The 19794-nt window shown below is 43.7% G+C and overlaps 1 protein-coding gene across 2 annotated transcripts; it reads right to left on the minus strand.

The window, feature by feature from the left end:
• Nucleotides 1-694: 694 nt before the first annotated feature.
• On the minus strand, nt 695-19131 carry cbsb (cystathionine beta-synthase b). Of its 2 annotated transcripts, XM_062534671.1 has the most exons (16): nt 19011-19131; nt 13968-14324; nt 13256-13362; nt 9174-9308; nt 8570-8649; nt 8209-8413; nt 7818-7909; nt 6959-7084; nt 6745-6829; nt 6405-6510; nt 5239-5316; nt 4643-4777; nt 3895-4003; nt 3484-3568; nt 2983-3060; nt 695-2046 (listed from the first exon to the last, which is right to left on the minus strand). In XM_062534671.1, exons 2-16 carry the CDS (start codon nt 14315-14317, stop codon nt 1901-1903), a joined length of 1917 nt encoding a protein of 638 aa, XP_062390655.1. In that variant the 5' UTR covers nt 14318-14324; nt 19011-19131; the 3' UTR covers nt 695-1900. The 2 variants fall into 2 exon arrangements, with proteins under 2 accessions (XP_062390655.1, XP_062390656.1); XM_062534672.1 differs by lacking the exon at nt 2983-3060.
• Between the last annotated feature and the right edge of the window lie 663 nt (nt 19132-19794).

A 19794-nucleotide genomic window follows, 5' to 3' on the forward strand; every position in this document is an offset into this window, starting at 1 on the left:
ATATAAGCTAAAACAAGATCCTGATTTTCCCTGACATGCAGGCACAAAGGAGCATGATATTAACACATGATTACGTTCAAGATGTAGCATGTTGGGTGGTTTTTATTTTTGTTAATGCCTTATTATATGTGTAAAATACACCGTAGCCTGCATCGTATTTTGTATGGTTTTGCATTTAAATAAAATAAACCATTTGATTCGCGAAAATCAGGCCATGTAGCATGTCAAATATCTCTAAGCGTATGCATGTAGGTAACGTAAACTGTAGCAGTGCTGCACATCCCAAGAAGAATGAACCCTGCCTGAACTTCCGGGGAATTTGAATTTCGCCCGGCAGCTCAGGCTGGAAACCAGCAGATCTATTTTCGCTGTTTACTGCCAGAACCTTTGGCTCCAATCAGAAACGGCCATACTCTAGTCTTGGCACGCTATTGGCCGGTGACGCGCCGAAAACGAAACTTAAGGGACGCGAAGTGCAGTAAAAACAAAGTGCAGCCTCGCCAGACCAATGTTCAATCTTAAAAGATTGAGTTTAGTATGGTGAATACCAGACTAAAGAAGGGAAGTACTCTCTGAAGAATGGAATGGAAGTAGGCTACATGCTGAAGCTGTGCTAGAGGCTGTTCTGATACTGCCCCCTAGTGTTCAAGACGGGCCACAGAAGTATGCAAAATACATTAATCTAAAAGTCATGTCCGAGGGGAAAAAATCTTTATTTGAAGCAAACTTATGCATTGCAATTACAAAAGGCATGGGAGACATTGGTACACAAAACATTAAACTAAAGTACTTACATTGGTTTACACACAAGCATCAACTACAAAGCAAAAAGATGGAAAAAAAAACATGGAAAAAAAATCAAGTCCTTAAAGCATATATCATTTGTCCATAAGTTTCCATTTCTTTAATCTCAATAACTCTGTATTTCACCTCCTATAATTCAAGAAATTACATATTCCATCAAATTTCAGATACTTTTATTCATTTACATGTAGTCAATACCGTACATTGTAAGAGTAAGAAAATAACCCCCCCACACCCCCACCCCCCTTCAAAAAAAAAGAAAAACTGTTTCATACATGGAGATCTCTATAAAAGATCTGTCTGTATAAACCGAACCTCAAATCCTCTTCTTTAAATACACCCATCAAAACTAATACACTTTTTAAAAGATCTTGTGTCAATACAAGAAAGAAATTAACCAACACAAGTCACCCTGGTTGGGAGCTGTTTGGTGTCTGCCAAACACACCTTAGTACTTGCCCATTCAAAGGACTTGGTGAAGCCAAATCCTCAACACTGTCCATCACACTTGACCAATACCTGTACTACCTTTTTTCTGTCACTAGGTGGCAGCACAACCCTGAATGAATGCCAGTTGGGAATTTGTTTTCTGTGAAGTATGAACTGAAATGAAGTGTGAGCTGGGACATGGCCTTCGCATGGCCTCATAAACAATATGACAGATATTTGTAAGTCCCAAGTATCAAATATGTACACCTTTCAATGGGATTATGTGTGCGTCTGCTCAGGTACTAGGCTTTGGTTCACTAAATCTACTGCGCACCCTGTTATAAATGTAGTACTCATGAAAGAATGAAATGCTGACGTTATGAACAACAACGAGAGGAGACTGCGAGATTTTGCTGGCCAAAGAACCCTTATTATGACGCAAGGCAAAGTAAACGATGATGAATCACATCATATATCTATACACATTCTCAACTAAACAGTAATATAGTAATTTTTTGGTAGTACTGACTGATTTTTTCCCAAGCTGAACAAAAAAAAAACACTTGTCATAGTGCAAGAATGTATGACGTGTAACAAAAGAGGAAATATGCAGAAAAGGTCTGATCAGTCAAAATGCAGAACATCAGAAGGTGCTGCGTACGCGTGGTCACTGCTGCTCATCCATGCTGGTCATGGAGCACTCCGACAGCGACCGCTCCCTCCGCTCCCGCGTGGTCACATAGTTGAGCAGGTCGATGGCCGTCACCACCCCGAACACCATCTGCTTGAGCTTTGGCGAGCCGTCGGTCATGTCTGCAGCACAGAGAGAGAGAGAGACGAGAAGAGAAGAGAAGAGGAGTGAGACAGGTGACAGGTGAGATGTTTCAAATATAAAAAATGACAAACAATAATAATAATAATAATAATAATAATAAACAGACCAGACCAACAGAGAGAAAAGACAGAAGGAAAAACACAACAAGAAAGAACATACAAACAAAAGGAGTACAGGGAGAAAGCAAGACAGAAGCAGGGCATCCTTTGTGCCAATTAAGATTCACAGGAATTCATTTCGAGCAGTATTTAAGATTATTCCATTTCACATTTAAAAAGCCATATCGTTTATACAAATGTCTGAGATTATAAAAAAAAACCATGTTCTCTGAAGCAGGTGGGCTAAATTGTCAGCAAAACAAGCTGTCGGACAACAATCTGCCAGCTTGCAATTCTGAATAGCAAACAAAAAACTTGTTTGGAGCCTAGTCATATCACCCGGTGCCCTTGACCAGAACATGACGTGTCCTTGGCGTGTCTGCCCACAACACCCTTATTCGGTCATCTAAAGTGGCTGAAGTAACCCAGACAGGTAAAAAAAAAAGGCTACAAGTGTTGACATGGGCCTAAACATGTGGACTTTGCAAGAACATGGCAAACACACCAGTCACAAGACACACAAACAGCCCACAGAAACAGCCAAAAAGAAAAAAAAAAATACTGTATGTCCTTCAAACAAGGAAACAAGGTTCGACGGTTACCAGAAAACAACAAAAACCTGAAGTTGATTCATTTAACAAAGTTCTAAATTCCAGATAGAGCCAGGAACAGTTAGTGGTAAAAGTGGCAGTTGAATTAAATAATGATTTTGCAAGGCGCGCAAGGCTGGTGTTTATAAAAAACCCCAAGTAAAGGAGATTAGAAGTATATCGATGAAGGCTCTCTGTTTAGAGAGGACTGAGGGGACACACGCACCCTCTGAGCACTGCCCAGTGACCATGCAGGGCTCGGTGGACGGAGTCGCTGGACTAGAGTGGCAGGCCTCAGACTCGGCTATAGACACAAGGGAAAGCACATGGCACACGCGTATGGGTCAAAGTGACTCCTGAACAGGGCACTGTCCAGAGGTCCTCCTCAGTGGAACTCTCAAAAGGAATCAACACAACATTTGAACGACAATGTTGATAGAGAATTCTGGATTCCATGACCCCGTTTTCATACTGTGATGGTGACGACTAGAAGGTAATGACAAATGGGGCAACTTTTTTGAGCAATGTTGCTAGGCAGCCACATAATCGGTTTCATGTGTTCTGATTGGATGATCATGATCATTTGTCAACTGATGATTAGAGTACTCCATAAGTACTCTAAAACAACAGCAGTCAGGAGACAGGAACACTGTCCAGCAACACAGCTCAAAACAATGCCTTGTGTATTAGTGGTGGTTAAGAATGTTTGGAGAGGGGAAGGACTCACATTGGATCTGTTCGTGCACCACCAGGGCGAAGTGATCAGTCTCCAGGATACGAGAGAGTTTGCCCAGGTTATCAGTCAGCCGCACCTGAGAGAAGAGAGAGAGATGATGAACATTCAATTAATAGTTTTAGTGCTAGCACATCATCTTACTCGTAGTGTGACCACTGCTAACAAAGACAAAAAACTTGAAAATCTCCATATTATTATTTTTTTTTATGGTAACCTATTAATAGTAGTAGTGATTGGGATAGTAATAGTAAGTTAAGTAAATTAAATAGTAAGTAATAACATCATACCAAGACATGGCTGTTCTAATATTAAACAAGTGCTTTTGGTACATTGTGCATGTCCAGCATATGCCTGTCTGTGCACCTGTCCGTCTTTGTCCCACTCCCGAGAGATCCTCCTCACCTGTTTAAACTGCTTGTACAGAACCTTGCTCACAGGGTCCGATGGCCTGACCTTCCCGGCCAGCACGGAGGAGAGCATGTTCCCCAGAGTGACCATGCCCTGGATCACCCTGCGGACGAAGAGAGGAACGGTTACAGGGAAATCGGTCAGAGGCAAATGAGAACGGCCTGAATTTAAATATCATCACTAGACACGAGTAGACAAGAGAGAATGAGAGAGGGAGATAAAGGTGAGGGCAAAGTGAGAGGGAGAGAAGGCTACTTGGATTAACCAGAGGTTTATACACCGATTTTCCTCCAGCTACGAGGTTAATACACAAGGAGTGGGCAAAACATGGGAATCCATTTCTTTTTTTCATTCTTCTGTCTGATTAAAAGCGCTAATCTGATTCTGATTCATTGGGATATTGGACTCTGCAGTTAACAGATGGGTGCAGATGATACATGGCTTTGTTTTGTTTTTCTTTTCTTTAAAAACGTAATTTTAAATTTTCCTAAAACACTGTTTAGCTGTTTATCAACAATGTGGCAGATAGATAGATTGATAGATAGATAGATAGATAGATAGATAGATAGATAGATAGATCCAGCAGCTTAAGACACCACACACAACATACACTACAATGTAAAAACGATGATACAAAGCAAATCAACAAATCCACATGACTACAAGAGCAGTAAAACACTAAATACTAAAAGATAAAGGTGTGCACGGGACGTGACGGTGTTGCCACAGGTAGAACGCTCACCCGGTCTCGTCCACCACTGGGGCCTGGTCGAAGGCCTTCTCCTTCAGGATCTTGATGGTCTTCTGACAGGTGACGGTGGGGAGGACGGTCAGAGGAGCCGACAGGTGTAGCACCTGCAGCGTCAGGTTCCACCACCTAGAGAGAGAGAGGAGAAAAGAGACAATGAAAAGAAGAACCATCAGAATGCCTCCATCCTTTTATAGGCATCATAGCTCTTCTCTTTCATAGCTTATCATGTTTCCTCATGGGTCTTAAAACTAAGGGCAAATGGCATGACTGTAACCGATCTTATACTTTGTGTGTCTGTGACCTACATAACTTAGGTTCCTAGGTTGTTCACAAATGACAGCATTACATGTGGTCTGAAGCAGTCGTTTTTTTCTTAAGCTATGTTACATGTAGACTTGCAATCATTTGAGTTGCAAACTTAGCGTAAGGTCTACAAGCAGCCAACGTGTGATTCAAGTTACAGGGCAGGGCCCTGGGTTTTGCTTTTACATACAGTATGTAATATTTTCAGACCTCCCCCCATTTTATTTCATTTCATCTCTAAATGGTGAGCACATGTAAACGCCTTTTGTGCTGACTTGACTTACCAAGGTTTCTTCACCATCAGGTCTTCGTATCTCAGGAAGCCCTTGTCACACATCCACTTGTCACTGAGGAATTTGGACCTATGGAAGGAGAGACAGTTAGGATGGAGAACTGCACATGCTTGGCATTCCACTGGGCACTTGCACCCAAAGCCCTCAGAGCAGAACATAGCGGCGAAATGCCACAAAGTTTCAGAATATTTCACTGCTTAAGAACAAATCCATTTTTAACCGCAGTATTGTGAAACAAAAATAGCCATTGTTGACACACTTAGCAGTGGAATGCAAGTGTAATTAACTACCCTGAACACTAGGTGGCGGTAACACACTGTTATGGTTTGATAAAAGCCACAAAATGATCGCAGCACAAAATAGACGCAGCAGGCTATCATCTTACCACAGAACCATGTACAACTTTAAGGGTACATTTTGTCATTGCCCTTTCAGCTAATGGCATCTTTTCCTAGAAACTTCCTTAGAATGTTTGTGAAATGTGAATCTCTGCACGTTCCGCAGTTCATGGTCATCTCAATTGTTTTTTGGGCAATTGCAATTATGAAATATTAGATACATCAACATGAGGGACATGGCTTAAGCTGTAAGAAGTAGTGCTGCCGCGATTAATCGACATAATCGAACTAATCGATTATGAAAATTAGTCGATGCCATTTTTTTTAGTCGACTAATCGTTTCGCTATTGACCCCCTATTTATTTTTGGTCTCCCGTCTCTAACGGCTGTAATGTTATTCATTCTGTTATTAACTCTACAAAAGTAGGCTGATATTGATATGAGCATATCTATATCTATGGCTATATGTCATGTTTTGGCCCTTCAGTTGAGTTAAAAATAAAATGGACACAACAAAATAACGAAAACTTGATTTTTTTAAAGAAAAATAGTCGTTTAGATTAGTCGACTAATCGAAAAATTAGTCGAAAGATTAATCGTTAGAAAATGAGTCGTTAGTGGCAGCACTAGTAAGAAGATAGAGCACCGAGGGACATGGCAGATACTGGCCTGGCCAAATACATCACAGTGTGTGTGTGTGTGTGTGTGTGTGTGTGTGTGTGTGTGTGTGTGTATGTGTGTATGTGTGTGTGTGTGTGTGCAGACACTGTAAGAAGATAGAGCACAGAGGTGCGTGCAGGGAGACGGATGTGCATTTACATGTAGTTGCGAATGGAGTCCGGCAGAATGACCACACAGCGCTGGCCCTCCTTCAGCTCCTTGGCCACGTTCACCGCCGCAGCCATGGCCGTCCCAGAGCTGCCTCCTGCACGCAGGAAAGCACCGAGTGAGGGGGAGGGAGAGAGAGAGAGACGGAGGGAGAGAGAGAGAGAGAGACATGAAGGGAGGGGGAGTGGGAGAGGAAGTGGGAGAGGGAGAAGTTATTGATTGAGTAATACATCATGAGTTGTTGAGGGTGTGAGTGTGAAGTGTGAGGGGGAGAAGTGGTATGGTACATGAGTGAGAGAGGCGAGGGAAGTGAGCGCTAGCGTTAGCGTACCACACAGGAGTCCTTCATCTCGGATGAGCATGCGCGACATGGCGAAAGACTCGTCGTCATTCGATTTGTACCAGCCATCGATCACCTGGATGAGGGACACACAAAAGGAGGCGGAGGAACGGTCAATATGAATGTAGCCATCGGGGTAACTCGGGGTGCAGTAGAACTGGGCCTGTCGAGAGGTTGGCAAACGGAGAGACAGGGAGACACTCACCGATCGGTCCAGCACAGTTGGGATGAAGTCGTAGCCAATGCCCTCCACCTCGTACTGGGTCTTATCGGTGACGTTCAGCTCCTCCGGTTCTGCCAAGATAGAGCCCTCGGGGTCCACACCAATAATCTGACACAGACAGGGGGACACAGAAACATTAGTCGGAGTCTGGGAAAAGCAGTCACATATGTAGATAGGAGTAGGAGTCCAGCTTAAAAACGATCTGAGTAGACATTGAGCAGTCATGACACTGGGAATATGTCACATGTAATATATGCGGACATGTGTTACATGTTGTTATGTGTGGTGGTATATATGTGTTCTGTATGGTGCAGGGATGTGATTAGCAAAGGACAAAAAAGCAGGAAAATATAAACACTTCACTTTCAATGAAATCCACTAGGCTACTAGAGAACTGACAAGGCTTGCGGAGTGATATGAATGAAAGAAGCACCAAACCCGTCGTCATTGTCATCGTCCTATTATACAGCAATGGTCCCCCCCAAAAAAATCGATCGATTTTTGCATGATTCACGAGGGTCGCATTTTTACGGCTGAAAATCCTGATTTCCGGATAAATCCGGAAGAATCACATCCCTGATGGTGGTGTATATGTGTTATGAATGGTGCTGTGTCCACTATCTTAGCTGTGAACATGAAGTGATGTGTAAAACAAACAATTACCCCCTCCAGGGGCATTTAAGACTATCTATCTAGGGTGAATTGCAGGGCACTTCCTGCCTTTTGGACTTCTGTATCAGGCTAAGTAGGATGCAATAAATCCACACTGGGTGACCCACATTAAGGGCAATTCACTTGGGTCTATGACGAGGAGATAAGAGATAGCGGTGTGGTGCCTCACCTTGATGTTGGGGCATCGCTCCTTCAGCTTGCGGGCAATGCCAGTGATGGTGCCGCCGGTGCCAGCTCCTGCCACAAACATGTCCACCTTCCCTGCAGAGGACAAAAGTGAGGAATCGTCAGAGCTGAAGCCCTCACTTTATTAAGCACACCCAGAAATACCAACAAACAGAACTAAACAGCTCCCATGGAAATCTACACCCACTGTATGCCATGGCATGCCACTGTGGGCAATTTATACTTGGACCAGAGAAAACTCAAAATAACAATGTACAAAAATCGCCTCTTTTTTTCACACTGTATTTTTCCCTATGTTGTGTAATGTAGCTGTGGGCTGCCTGCCACCCACTGGGAGTTTTGTTGTTCGGATAAGAGCAGAGCACGGGCCTCACCGTCGCACTGTTCCAGGATCTCCTCGGCGGTGGTGTCGTAGTGGGCCAGGGGGTTGCTGGGGTTACGGTACTGGTCCAGGATGTGGGCGTTGGGGATCTCGTTCTTCAGCCGCCAGGCCACGCCCACGTGAGACTCCGGGGAGTCGAAGCGAGCGGCGGTGGGAGTGCGGACGATCTCGGCGCCCAGAGCGCGCAGTACGTCCACCTACGCCAACGGACACGCCCCTCAATTAGGTGTACTTACTGCTAACAGTCTTACATGGATTAACCTACTCTCTCTCACACACCACACACATATAGGAACACACACACACACACACACACACACACACACACACACACACACACACACACACAATACCTTCTCCATGCTCATCTTCTCTGGCATGACGATGATGCAGCGGTAGCCCTTCACGGCGGCCGCCAGAGCCAGACCTATGCCTGCAGAGAGGATGACCAGAGAGAGAATTGGTTCCAGGGTCATTAACCAGACACACACACACACAGAATTACACACACACACACACACAGACACACACCATCTCACTGTGTGTATTATATGAGATTGAAGGTCACATACTTTCCCTACTTGTTAATAATCGCATCTCATGACTCGGTCATGTTAGGCCTTGGACAAGAGTACTAAAAAGGCATGCAAACGGTTGAGCACTTGGTTCAACGTGGGGGATATGCGAGAGAAAACCAATTTCTCCGGAATCCTTCACTAGCCCATCTTTCCTGGATAAACAGGGCTTTGGCTGCAACCGTGCATAAATATTACAGCGCTCGTCTCCGAGACCCGCTGGCGCCTCATTAACTGCTCTCAGATCAGATGCATTAGATGGATTAGGTCGGGAGGAGAATGAAAGTTCTACAGGAGAGCAGATCTTCCCGGGGGTATAGCGCGAGCAAGTTAGTGCCTCTTCTGAGGGAGGGGAGGCAGGTCAAAGGTCGCAGGGTCGTACCCGTGTTGCCGGAAGTGGGCTCGATGATGGTGTCGCCGGGTTTGAGGAGGCCTTCCCTCTCGGCGTCCTCCACCATGCGCAGGCTGATGCGGTCCTTTACACTGCCGCCGGCGTTGAAGTACTCGCATTTTGCCACTGTGGACGAGAGAGAGAGAGAGAGAGAGAGAGAGAGAGAGAGAGAGAGAGAGAGAGAGAGAGAGAGAGAGAGAGAGAGAAAGATGGGTCAGAGAGAGAGAGAGAGAGAGTGTAAGATGGGTCAGAGAGAGACAAAGAGACAGAGACAGACAGAGAGAGAGAGAGAGAAAGAAAGAAAGAGAGAGAGAAAGAAAGAAAGAAAGAGAGAAAGAAAGTCAGATGGGTCAGAGAGAAAGAGAATGTAAGATGGGTCAGAGAGAGACAGAGAGAGAGAGAAAGAGAGAAAGAAAGAAAGAAAGAAAGAAAGAAAGAAAGAGAGAGAGAGAGAGAAAGAAAGAAAGAGCGAGAGAGAGTTGAGTAAGTTGGGTAAACTCAAGTGGTAGCCTGTGTGTGAACTCCTTATCAGGCACTGATACACTGCTGCATGATAAAGAGGTGTTCTCTCAGGAAGTGGCCTTCAAAACAAGGCTCGTCAGCAGTAATTGCCAGTGTGTACAAGCCTAATGAAAAACAAAGCCAACGCCTACTATTAATCTACAGATCGGTCATTCACCTGTCCAGGCGATTTTAATAAACTAGGTCACTTGGGGACAAGCTAACTTGTAAAAACATGTTTTAAAATTCACATTTTTGCAGAGCAGTACGCCAAAGTCCGATTCATTTTCATCAAGTATCTGCGCTGGTTTTGCACGTTTGAACCAGAAACCCTCAGGAACAGATTGAAAGAGTCTACATCACAAGTTCACATTACAAATTCAAAATGAGTACCATACAACCGTAGGATGTTCATAGGACCACCGAATTTCGTACTTATGGAGACTCAGGAAGCTCAAAGGATCAGGATGATGTGGCACTGTGGATTCCTTTGTTCTTCCATGTAATTCCCAAAGGGTCACAGGAAGGTCAGTAAACCCTGTGTCTCCCTCTAAAATTCCCAAACAAAGACCAGTTGGCACACAATTGTAAAGCAGCGAAATCCAGTGAAGATCAGATTTGCCAAAGACAACAACCCGGCTCTTATGAAAACTCCCGAAATCTCAAACCCCCGCGCTGATTTTGAGCTTCGTTAAACCATTTCAATCAACTCGGGCTTTGACCACACATTAGGCCTTAGGCGACACAAAAAGTGGGCTTATTTGGTTTAGCCTAGAGCTGGTGAGAGTGGTTCAACCAGAGGAGCAGTGAACCCGCTCACCTATATACAGGGGCATCCAAATGTGCTGTGGCTGCAACAGTCCATTCATTTGTCTAAAAACACTACCCGCCCCTCCCCACCCACCAAAGAGCCTTTGCTCTACGCAAACAGGCAAGACGCCTCTTGTTTCGTTGAAAAAGTGGTGTATAGTTATTAGTAATACTGGTAAGGGCTGGGCTCAACCCCAGCCTGACAGCAGACACTAAGTCTAGTAAGTCACAACTGAAAAGGAACCTCATTCTGCAAGAGAGGACTTGATTTACAAAACAGGGAGCTGACGGTAACAGTTTATCAAACACTAGATATGCAAATAGTGATTATACACCAGACCAGACAGAAAAGTCCCCCTTTCTGTGGGAGCTTGTGCTCTTGACCATTTGCTTTGATTCTTCATTCATTCCAAAGTACTCTTTGCCACTGCTTATTATTGAATTGAACATGGATGTTTGCTTCCACTTTGACAAGCCATCCTCAAAGTTTTGTCCCTTTCATAGAAATTGAACACACACTATACACATAAACATACACATACACACACACACACACACACACACACACACACTCTAACCCATTCTATGCAGACACATGGCTTAACAAGGCTCCTTAAGGTTTTACCAATTTTGCACATGTTTGTTCTACAGCCTCCTGCAAGCCTCTTATTGTTAAAAGCAATCTCCTACATTGACTTCAGACACATTCACACAAACAAACAAACAACTGTTTCTAGAACATTCCCCCTCCTATCTCAACGAGATCTGGGGATAAGATACCAGATCAGGCCTGAGTGCCAAGCCAGTCGAATGCACCACGCCTTCATGAAACTCTACAAGAGAGCTTTTTAGGAGAGCTCTTCAGGAGACCTCTTCCGGACACTTTGACCCTCAGCCCCAAACCCCACCCCACCCCACCCCACCCCACCCCCGACTCTTCCACCAACCACCCTAGGGACTCCTACGCTTAACCCCTTATGGCAGGGCCCAGCATATGCAAACAGGTGCTCAGGCCCCAGCCAAGTCTTTTTTCAGCCTCAAACGGAGGCGTGATAAGACGGCCATGTGAGATTGAAATAAAGGGACATGGGCACTTGCTCGTGCCCGGTCCGAGAGACTCGTGAGGGCACACGTGAGCGGGCAGTGTGACATCACTCGCGTAGGAAATAGGAGGAGAGTGAGTTGGCAAAGAGCTGCTCGGCTGTCCGGCAAGTTGCCACATTCGATATTTGCATATCCTGGTAACCGTACGGGAACAGCCAGAGATAGCCTGGCATCAGCAATGGAAGTTCAACAGTGTACTGATAACTCCTCCGTAACACCACTTTATAACAAAGCCTTCTATTGACTTCGAGGGGGACTGTTATGGAACTATTATAATCTAGCACTTTAGACAGATAGGCTAAATAAATGGCTTCATTAACAAGAACAAAATGTCCTCTGGCAATGAAATCTCCTGACGTAGCAAAAACTAATAATAAAAATCAACAATAGCAAGATACTGAGTAAATAGGCCTACAGATAAAACATCTCTTAACTACACAACTGTATCCAACTTGTACTGCAAGTCACTCTGAAAAACAAGTATTTACTTTTTACTTAAACACACACACACACACACACACACACACACACACACGCGCGCACACACACATCCGTATCCCTAGCTCCTGACAGTCAGAAGCACCTGTTGCTTTCCACAGAGCACACAGCTGAGAGGCTGAAATCTGACCCACGCCTCACACCCCCAACACGCCTGCTCACATCCCACAACACTCACGCACACACACACACACCCACAACACCCCACCCTACTCTTCCCCTGGACAGTACCCCCCCCACACACACACACACACACACACACATAAACACAAGTCTCTGAGTGCAAACACTAATTTCCTACAGAGTTAGGGTGTTTTCCATGACCGATCAATGACTCAGCATTTTTTGTGCATATGTGAACACGCCAACATTACTCATGTCATTACAAAATGAGTCCCTTTTGATCTACTTTTTGGTCCCCTGTTTGCTAGACTGAGTTTGGCTCTTTTTTTTAAAGGAACTCTATGTGAAAACACCCTTAATGCCTCTATGCCTTTCCTGCACTCAGATATCCAGGGTCAGTATGATAGGAACTGCATATCTATCTGGGCCCTTCTAACAATAGCATATGGAGCGTCTATACTCCAGAGGCAGGCCAGCCAAGGCTACGCTCACGCACCAGACATTCTTCATCCCGGAGAGTAGGCACGCTCATCAACTCCACTGTGCCCTGAGGGGGAGCGCTAAGGCTGGTTTTATGGCAGGATGATGGTCGTTGAGAAGTGCCGGGAAAGGAACATTCTTATCTTCCAGTTTCTAGGAAAGTTACAGTACTGCACAGCAAGTACAGACACAGAATGTGGGAAGAGAGACAAATGTTTTTTTTTTTCCTATGGACGCTCAAGGTAGTCAAGTTCCATTCATGGGTGTCTGCTTAGGAACGTGGGATCTAATTCATCCACATCAACATGGAATGTGGCACATTTGTACGGAAGCTCTAAACTTACAGCTCAACAGTTGCACTACACTCAGTTTATGAGGTCGAAATGAGATGCAAAAACAAACAAATAATCCCAACATAATTTTGGGGAATATTGAAAATGTAATCACTAGTTTGTTCAAACCAGTTTTTCAGGAAACCAACCAAACAGGAATCAGTCTCATATTTTTGCAACATACTGTAATATGTCAAAACAACATCTAAATACAACTATACTTACAAAGCTCACACTTCAAGCCAAAGGCCTTAGAGATCTTGTTGATACGGACAAGAGGAGTGTCTCCAATTCTTCTCAAGATGTTTGGAAGAATACTGGGAGCCTTTGTCCTAAAATAGCCATGGAGGAGACAAAAAAAATACAGTCAAATCACTCACAACATCTCCTCTTGAATTATGAAACCATACAACTTTTTGGCCAAGAACTAGGTCGGACGTCATACAAAATAGACCTAATGGCTTATCTCTAGCACCAGGCAAACAAAGTCATTGGTTGCGCAATTATATGAGCCTTAATTAAAGGTTGGCATTAAAGCCTTTCAGAGTCTGGACGACATTTGTAATGTTATGTAACATTCACATTGATCGCGCAAATGTGCCATGTGACATCGCACCACTCCTATGAGAGAAAGTGGGTGAGGTGAGAATTTCTATAGCCAACCAGCACTGATGGGCACTGGCCTGGCAAACTGGAAGCTTAAAAACTGCAGAGTCACTGTGATTCGGTACTTCCTTAAAAGAGTCTTACAAGAGCTCAGACAAGGAAAAAAAAAACGTTTGTTTTGCGTTGGTTCTGCAAGTCATTCTCTCTGCTTATGTGATTGTGATTGGGCTTGGTGAGTGAAACACACCATTCTCACGGATAGAGTACATCATTTCTGCATGCTCATGCTGAGGCATGTTAAGCTGTACGCCACGCGGCTGCTGCCCGGTACCTTTCCATGTGGTGGTGAGGGTTCCCCACGTTGGGGCCTCCGAGTCTCCAGGTGCATCTGCTGGGCAGGTCGGGCCTGATCCACTTCCTCTCCATCGGTCCCTCCTCTCCGTTCTCGTCCTCGCCGCCCAGCTCCGCGTGCGACTGGCCGTTGCCTTCTCCGTTCGCGTGTCCATTGGACGTGTGATGACCGTTCTCTCCGTTCATGGCGGCCATCTTCAATTTGGCGTCACCGTTTAAGATGGCCTCCCCGTTGGCTTTGGCGTCACCCCCGAGGAGCATCATCTTGGCAGCATGAGGGCAGATTTGGGCCAGGCCACCATTGTCTGTACTGGAGGGTACGGATGGCATGGCTCACCTGTTTAGAAGACCAAGGCATTGAGGAAAACGTTACATTCTGACTCGCACATGCGGAAAGCAAAGGTAACAAGAGGTCAAAACGTTTCTCAACAGGAAACCACAGAACCATGTGGTTGTTCTATTCAGACAAAAACAGAAGCAACATCTACACGGAAGTAATATGTAAGAGAAGCACTCCAGCTGGTTTCAATGGCTGCAAATGTTACTGTAAACATATGCTTCAATATAGTGAGCCTATCACTCGTGCTGTTACGTAACAGTGTCAAATCCAAACAGGCTGCAAGGCCGAGAGCATCGCTGCCAAAATTCCAGTTCTGAATTCGTCCATCAAAGGTCCACACCCCACCACGTACACCCATCCTCGTTTTTATGACACCACCCCCCCACCCCCCCACCCCCCCACACACACACACACACACACACACACACACACACACACACACACACACACACACACGTATCCCCTGCTCCTGACACAGTAAGGAACACCTGTAGCTTTCCACAGAGCACACAGCTGAGAGGCTGAAATCATTAAATAGACTATCCATACACTTTAAAATGGCAAGCAGAGGACTAAAGGCAGCAGGTGTGTGAGTGAAAAGACCTTCAGTTCCAACTGAAAACAGAGAGGCGTGCTTGGATTCGCTGTTAAGAGCAACAGCCACCCGAAGGACACTAAACACACCATTTTCAGTTAGGCTACAACCAGACTGAAGAACTGGAATTCTCTTGAAAACATTACCAGTCTTTAAAGTATAGGCCTTGAGGCCAAATACTAAACCAGTCATTAAAATGCATTCCTTCTTCTTTCCTTCCTCCTTTCAATAGATCAAGTTGAACCATTATTTCACAGGTCTAGCAAAAGGACGACAGAACTGCAATCGAAACTAAAAGCTGCTAGGGATGAAAATGAGGCAGGGCATGGCGAAGAAGTAACTTCACCGAAGCATTACCTTTTACTACAACTACTATTTTTAAAACAGGCCCTTTACGTTCAGATGAACATTTTTGAAACCCGAGTACGACACACACACACGCACACGTGCGCACACACACACGGCTGGACAGAGTTCCATGTGCTCATGTGTTCAAAAGCTGCCTTATGGTGGTGCTAACTTACATCTGCAAATCATTGAGTTCAGCAACGCTGTCAGAGTTAGTGTAGCTTATTCATAACAGATAACTGTAGCCAGCCAAGCCTAGCTAATTAGACTGAGAAAATCCTATGATGAATGGTTGGTCGTGACTCATTTGGTAGAAAAAGAATAACAGTTCTGGACACATTTAAACCCAACATCTGTTAAGTGTGCTTTATTGCCATTCAGAAGCAACACTGCTGTTTAGTTCCAAGCTGGCTAAATTCATTCATCTTTTTCAATGCTTATAGGTGCTTCACATCATGGCTTCAAATCAATTAGCCTAATCTTATCTCAATCTTTACAGTCACAAGGCAAACACACCCTGTTCAAAACACAAGATAAGACTCTCATATTTTTCAGAACTGCTTAAAATGTTTATCTTCCCATGCATTTCTGAGCATAAAGTCAGAATTATGTCCTAGGTGGCACCTTAAATCACCTAAAACCTACATGACGTGGATGGAATTGCAAAATGTATGCAAGCTGGGTCATGAATAGTTTGATCATTCTAGAATAGCATACCAAATGAACTGCCAGACCTGTTTGTCAAATCAACACATTCCAAACCAACAACATCAACAACACTCAAACATCACAATTCTGGCCTGAACAGTCATGACATTGTTAAAAGCCAATAATAACAGATCGAGTGTTCACAGAGATATTCAATCTCTCTTTAGCACAGTCAACTGTACCAACATGTTTTAAAAGATCAACAATTGTTCCTGTTCCAAAGAAATCCCATCCTACTGGCCTGAACCATCTTGTTGCACTGACATCTATAGCTATGAAGTGCTTAGAGAGGTTAGTCAAAAACTGCATTTGCTTCTCATCACCCCAAAACCTGGAGCATGGCGGAACTACAAGGATCTGGCGAGAGTCAGGCTACCCAAAACCTAGATCCCCTGCCGTTTGCTTATCGGTCTAATGTAACTACTGATGATGACATTCATTTTATACTGCACACTGCATTAGCCCACCTTGGTAACAGGGGAAGGAATTATGTGTGAATGCTGTTTATATTTCAGCTCAGCATTCATTACAATTGAAACTTGTTAACACTCATCACTAAGGTGGAAGATTTCGGACTGCATCGATCTCTGCGTCAATGGATTTTCACATGTTTTGATTGGTAGACCCCAGGTAGCCACACCTCTTCATCCCTTACCCTCAACACAGGAGCAGCACAGGGTTGTGTTTTAAGTCCACTGTTGTATTCCCTTAGCACACAAGACTGTACAGCAGTACATGACTTCAATGTCATTGTAAAGTTTGCGGATGACACATCAGTAGTTGGTCTCATTTCTAAGAGCAACAAGAAGGCTTATTTGAATGAGGTACACACATCCTTTCAAACTGGCGGCAAGACAACAACCTATTCCTAAATGTTACCAAGCCTAAGGGGATGCTTGTAAATTTCAGGTGTGTGTGATCACCAGAAAGTTTACCCAACACTCCAGATCAACGACTGTCAGTGGAAAGGGTAGAGAGTTTTAAATATCTTGGTGTTCATATTTCTGAAGATCTGACTAGTAACAAAAACATGTAGATTCACTGGTGAGAGATTCTCGCCACCAGTGTCTGTTTCACCTCAGACGCCTGAAGCACTTTAGGCTACCTCAGCAATTACTTCAGAACCACCATTTTGAGTATTATCACCGGGAATATAACAGCTTGGAATGGAAACAGCACTTATCAAGACTGTGTGAAGCCCTAAAGAGAGTAGTGAGAGCTGAACGTATACCACCAGAAGTACACAACCCAACTTTGAGGCCATCAAGAGAATAGAGTCCAGAGTAAAGAAAATCACCAGAGATCCCAGTCACCCCGAAATCTGTCTACAACTGTATAATGCTTCACTGAAGGGAAAAGGAGAGTTGGACTTCTATGCATAGTACATCTGCACCTCCACTGTCTTATACACCTACATGGCATGGCTTACATGTCTACCCTCATGTCTAACTCTTATATTATTACTATGTTGTTTATTTTAATTGTCCATATATTTATACTAGTACTGTTATTATTATTACTATGCTTACATTTTGTACTGTACTTATTGCTGGTCACTAGAATTTAATCTTGCACTGTTGCACTGTTGGACTTATTTGCACTACCAACTTGACACACACCACATACTGGATCACAGTACCAATCCTCAGTACATTCATGCACATCTTATCTATAGTATTTTACTGCTCCTTTAGTCATGTTGATTTGTTGATTTGCCTTTTATTTTCCCGTTTACATTGTATTGTATGTTGTGTGTGGTGTCTTAAGCTGCTGGGACCTTGAATTTCCCCTTGGGGATCAATAAAGTATCTATCTATCTATCTATCTATCTATCTATCTATCTATCTATCTATCTATCTATCTCTTCTCTGCCTTATCCTCTAGGAAACATTATCGCTGCCTAAGGGCCAACACCGAGAGCATGCAGAATCCCCAAGCTATCAGGATACTGAACAAGGGCTGTAACACCTCATGCACCTTAAGACATTTTTTTTTCTTTTTCTATTTTTCCTTATTTATTTACACACATAATTAATTTCACTAATACTCTGTATAATTGTATGTGACTAATACATTTGAATTTAACTGATTTGAGAATCATTCCTTAGTCAGTAACATCTTATCCTTAAATAACCTTATGTGATATAAGCCAAATTGCCTTTTCATTGGGGCACTTACAGTCTTACATTCTCATCCCACAACCAAAAGAACCCAGATGTTTCTGGCCCCTTGATATGACTCTGATACCAGCTATTGGGGGTAGTAGGCCATTCCAATGACATGCTCTTGATTTCTAAAACCTCTCATTTAGGTTAAGAATTTGAATTGGTGTTGTTCACTATTAGCTTGGCTAATCTGTGAGCAGTAGCCTACTTGCTAATAGGTGAAAATCCCTTCACTCGACCCACTTCACGAGGCAGCTGAAACGTTCTGCTACGTTACATTACAGTTTCATGCTTTCAACAGAGGAGCGGAATGCCCTCCTCACTCATCAATGTTCGCTCCTCTCCTCTGACACATATTTAGCAGCATCAATCAGTAATTAAAATGTTAACGTACACTGATACCAACGTCACCTTTGCAAATTAACTATAAATTTGAATGAAGTATTTGCATAATGTGCCGGTCAACCAGCATTAGGTTTATTAACCCGAATAAACTGGTAAACCATAGGTGCTGGTATGTGATGGAGTCAGATGATGCAATAGTCACATTTCACATCCGCATAGGATGCTTTGCTGGTGATGCTCAGGCGTGACGTAAAAGCCATTTCATCATGCAAGTTCTCCCACCAACCCTATCATGCGTTATCGATCTTGTGAATAAGATAATCGTCGCCAAACACATAAGGATTCTAAATGCCCTATATATCTATTCTATGTTAAATGGGTAGCTCAACCGAAAAAGGCTTTGCTAGCGAGCTCCATGTGTGGTAATTGTAATACGGATGCTGATTAAATTGCGCAATGCAACAAAAAAAAGACCATTGTAAAGATGGTATACGTTAACCTGAAAACAAGAACGCAACTCACCTGTTATTGAAATTAATTCGAAAAAGATGATGAGGTTAAGTTAGAGCGACGACGATCTTTCGTAAAATGAAAAGGATGCACTCCTCCTGCCGGTTAGTTCACATGCGTTTAAAGCGACAAACCTTTGTCCAATCCTAGCTCAGTACGCCTTGTTTGGTGTACGTGTTGATTGGCTATGACGGGGGCGTCTGTTGAAATGTATCCGCCAATCACAGCAATGTCTTTTGTCGTGCCTCTCTTTTGACCAACTTCGCCACGTTATTTAAGATCTCATGATCACAAAGAGAAATAAACAAACGAGTTTCTGTATTCATCCTTATCATTCGGGTTAGCAAACAATTTTCGTAATGTCTGAATGAGTAAAATAATATAACATATAACATATAATATTAATCGTAATTCAGATCGCACAGCTTTCATGATTTGAGTGTTCGTAACTTCAGTGTTCAGTGATCATTGAGGCAATCGCGATAGGCTAGTTTATTGAAAACAAACGCATGGACTGATGTCAATTGAAAAATGACAAATATTTGGTCGTTTTTCTATGATCCAGCTGGAAGTTAGTAGGACCACTCACTCATTCCAGCTGTCGTCAAGCTCACTTATCAAAGTAGGCTAGTTGTCCGACATCTTCAGTACACAATACAACCACGTGGTTTTGTTTTCACTGAGGGTAGCCCATAGACTGGGCTGTGATGAAAGGGGAGGGGGTATTGATAAATCGCAGGTTTTTAAAATATCTACCCTTGACTATCGTAGGTGCCTGCTACATGTTCTGGTAGTT

This window comes from Sardina pilchardus, chromosome 4 (assembly GCF_963854185.1).
Source record: "Sardina pilchardus chromosome 4, fSarPil1.1, whole genome shotgun sequence".
NCBI lineage: Eukaryota > Metazoa > Chordata > Actinopteri > Clupeiformes > Clupeidae > Sardina > Sardina pilchardus.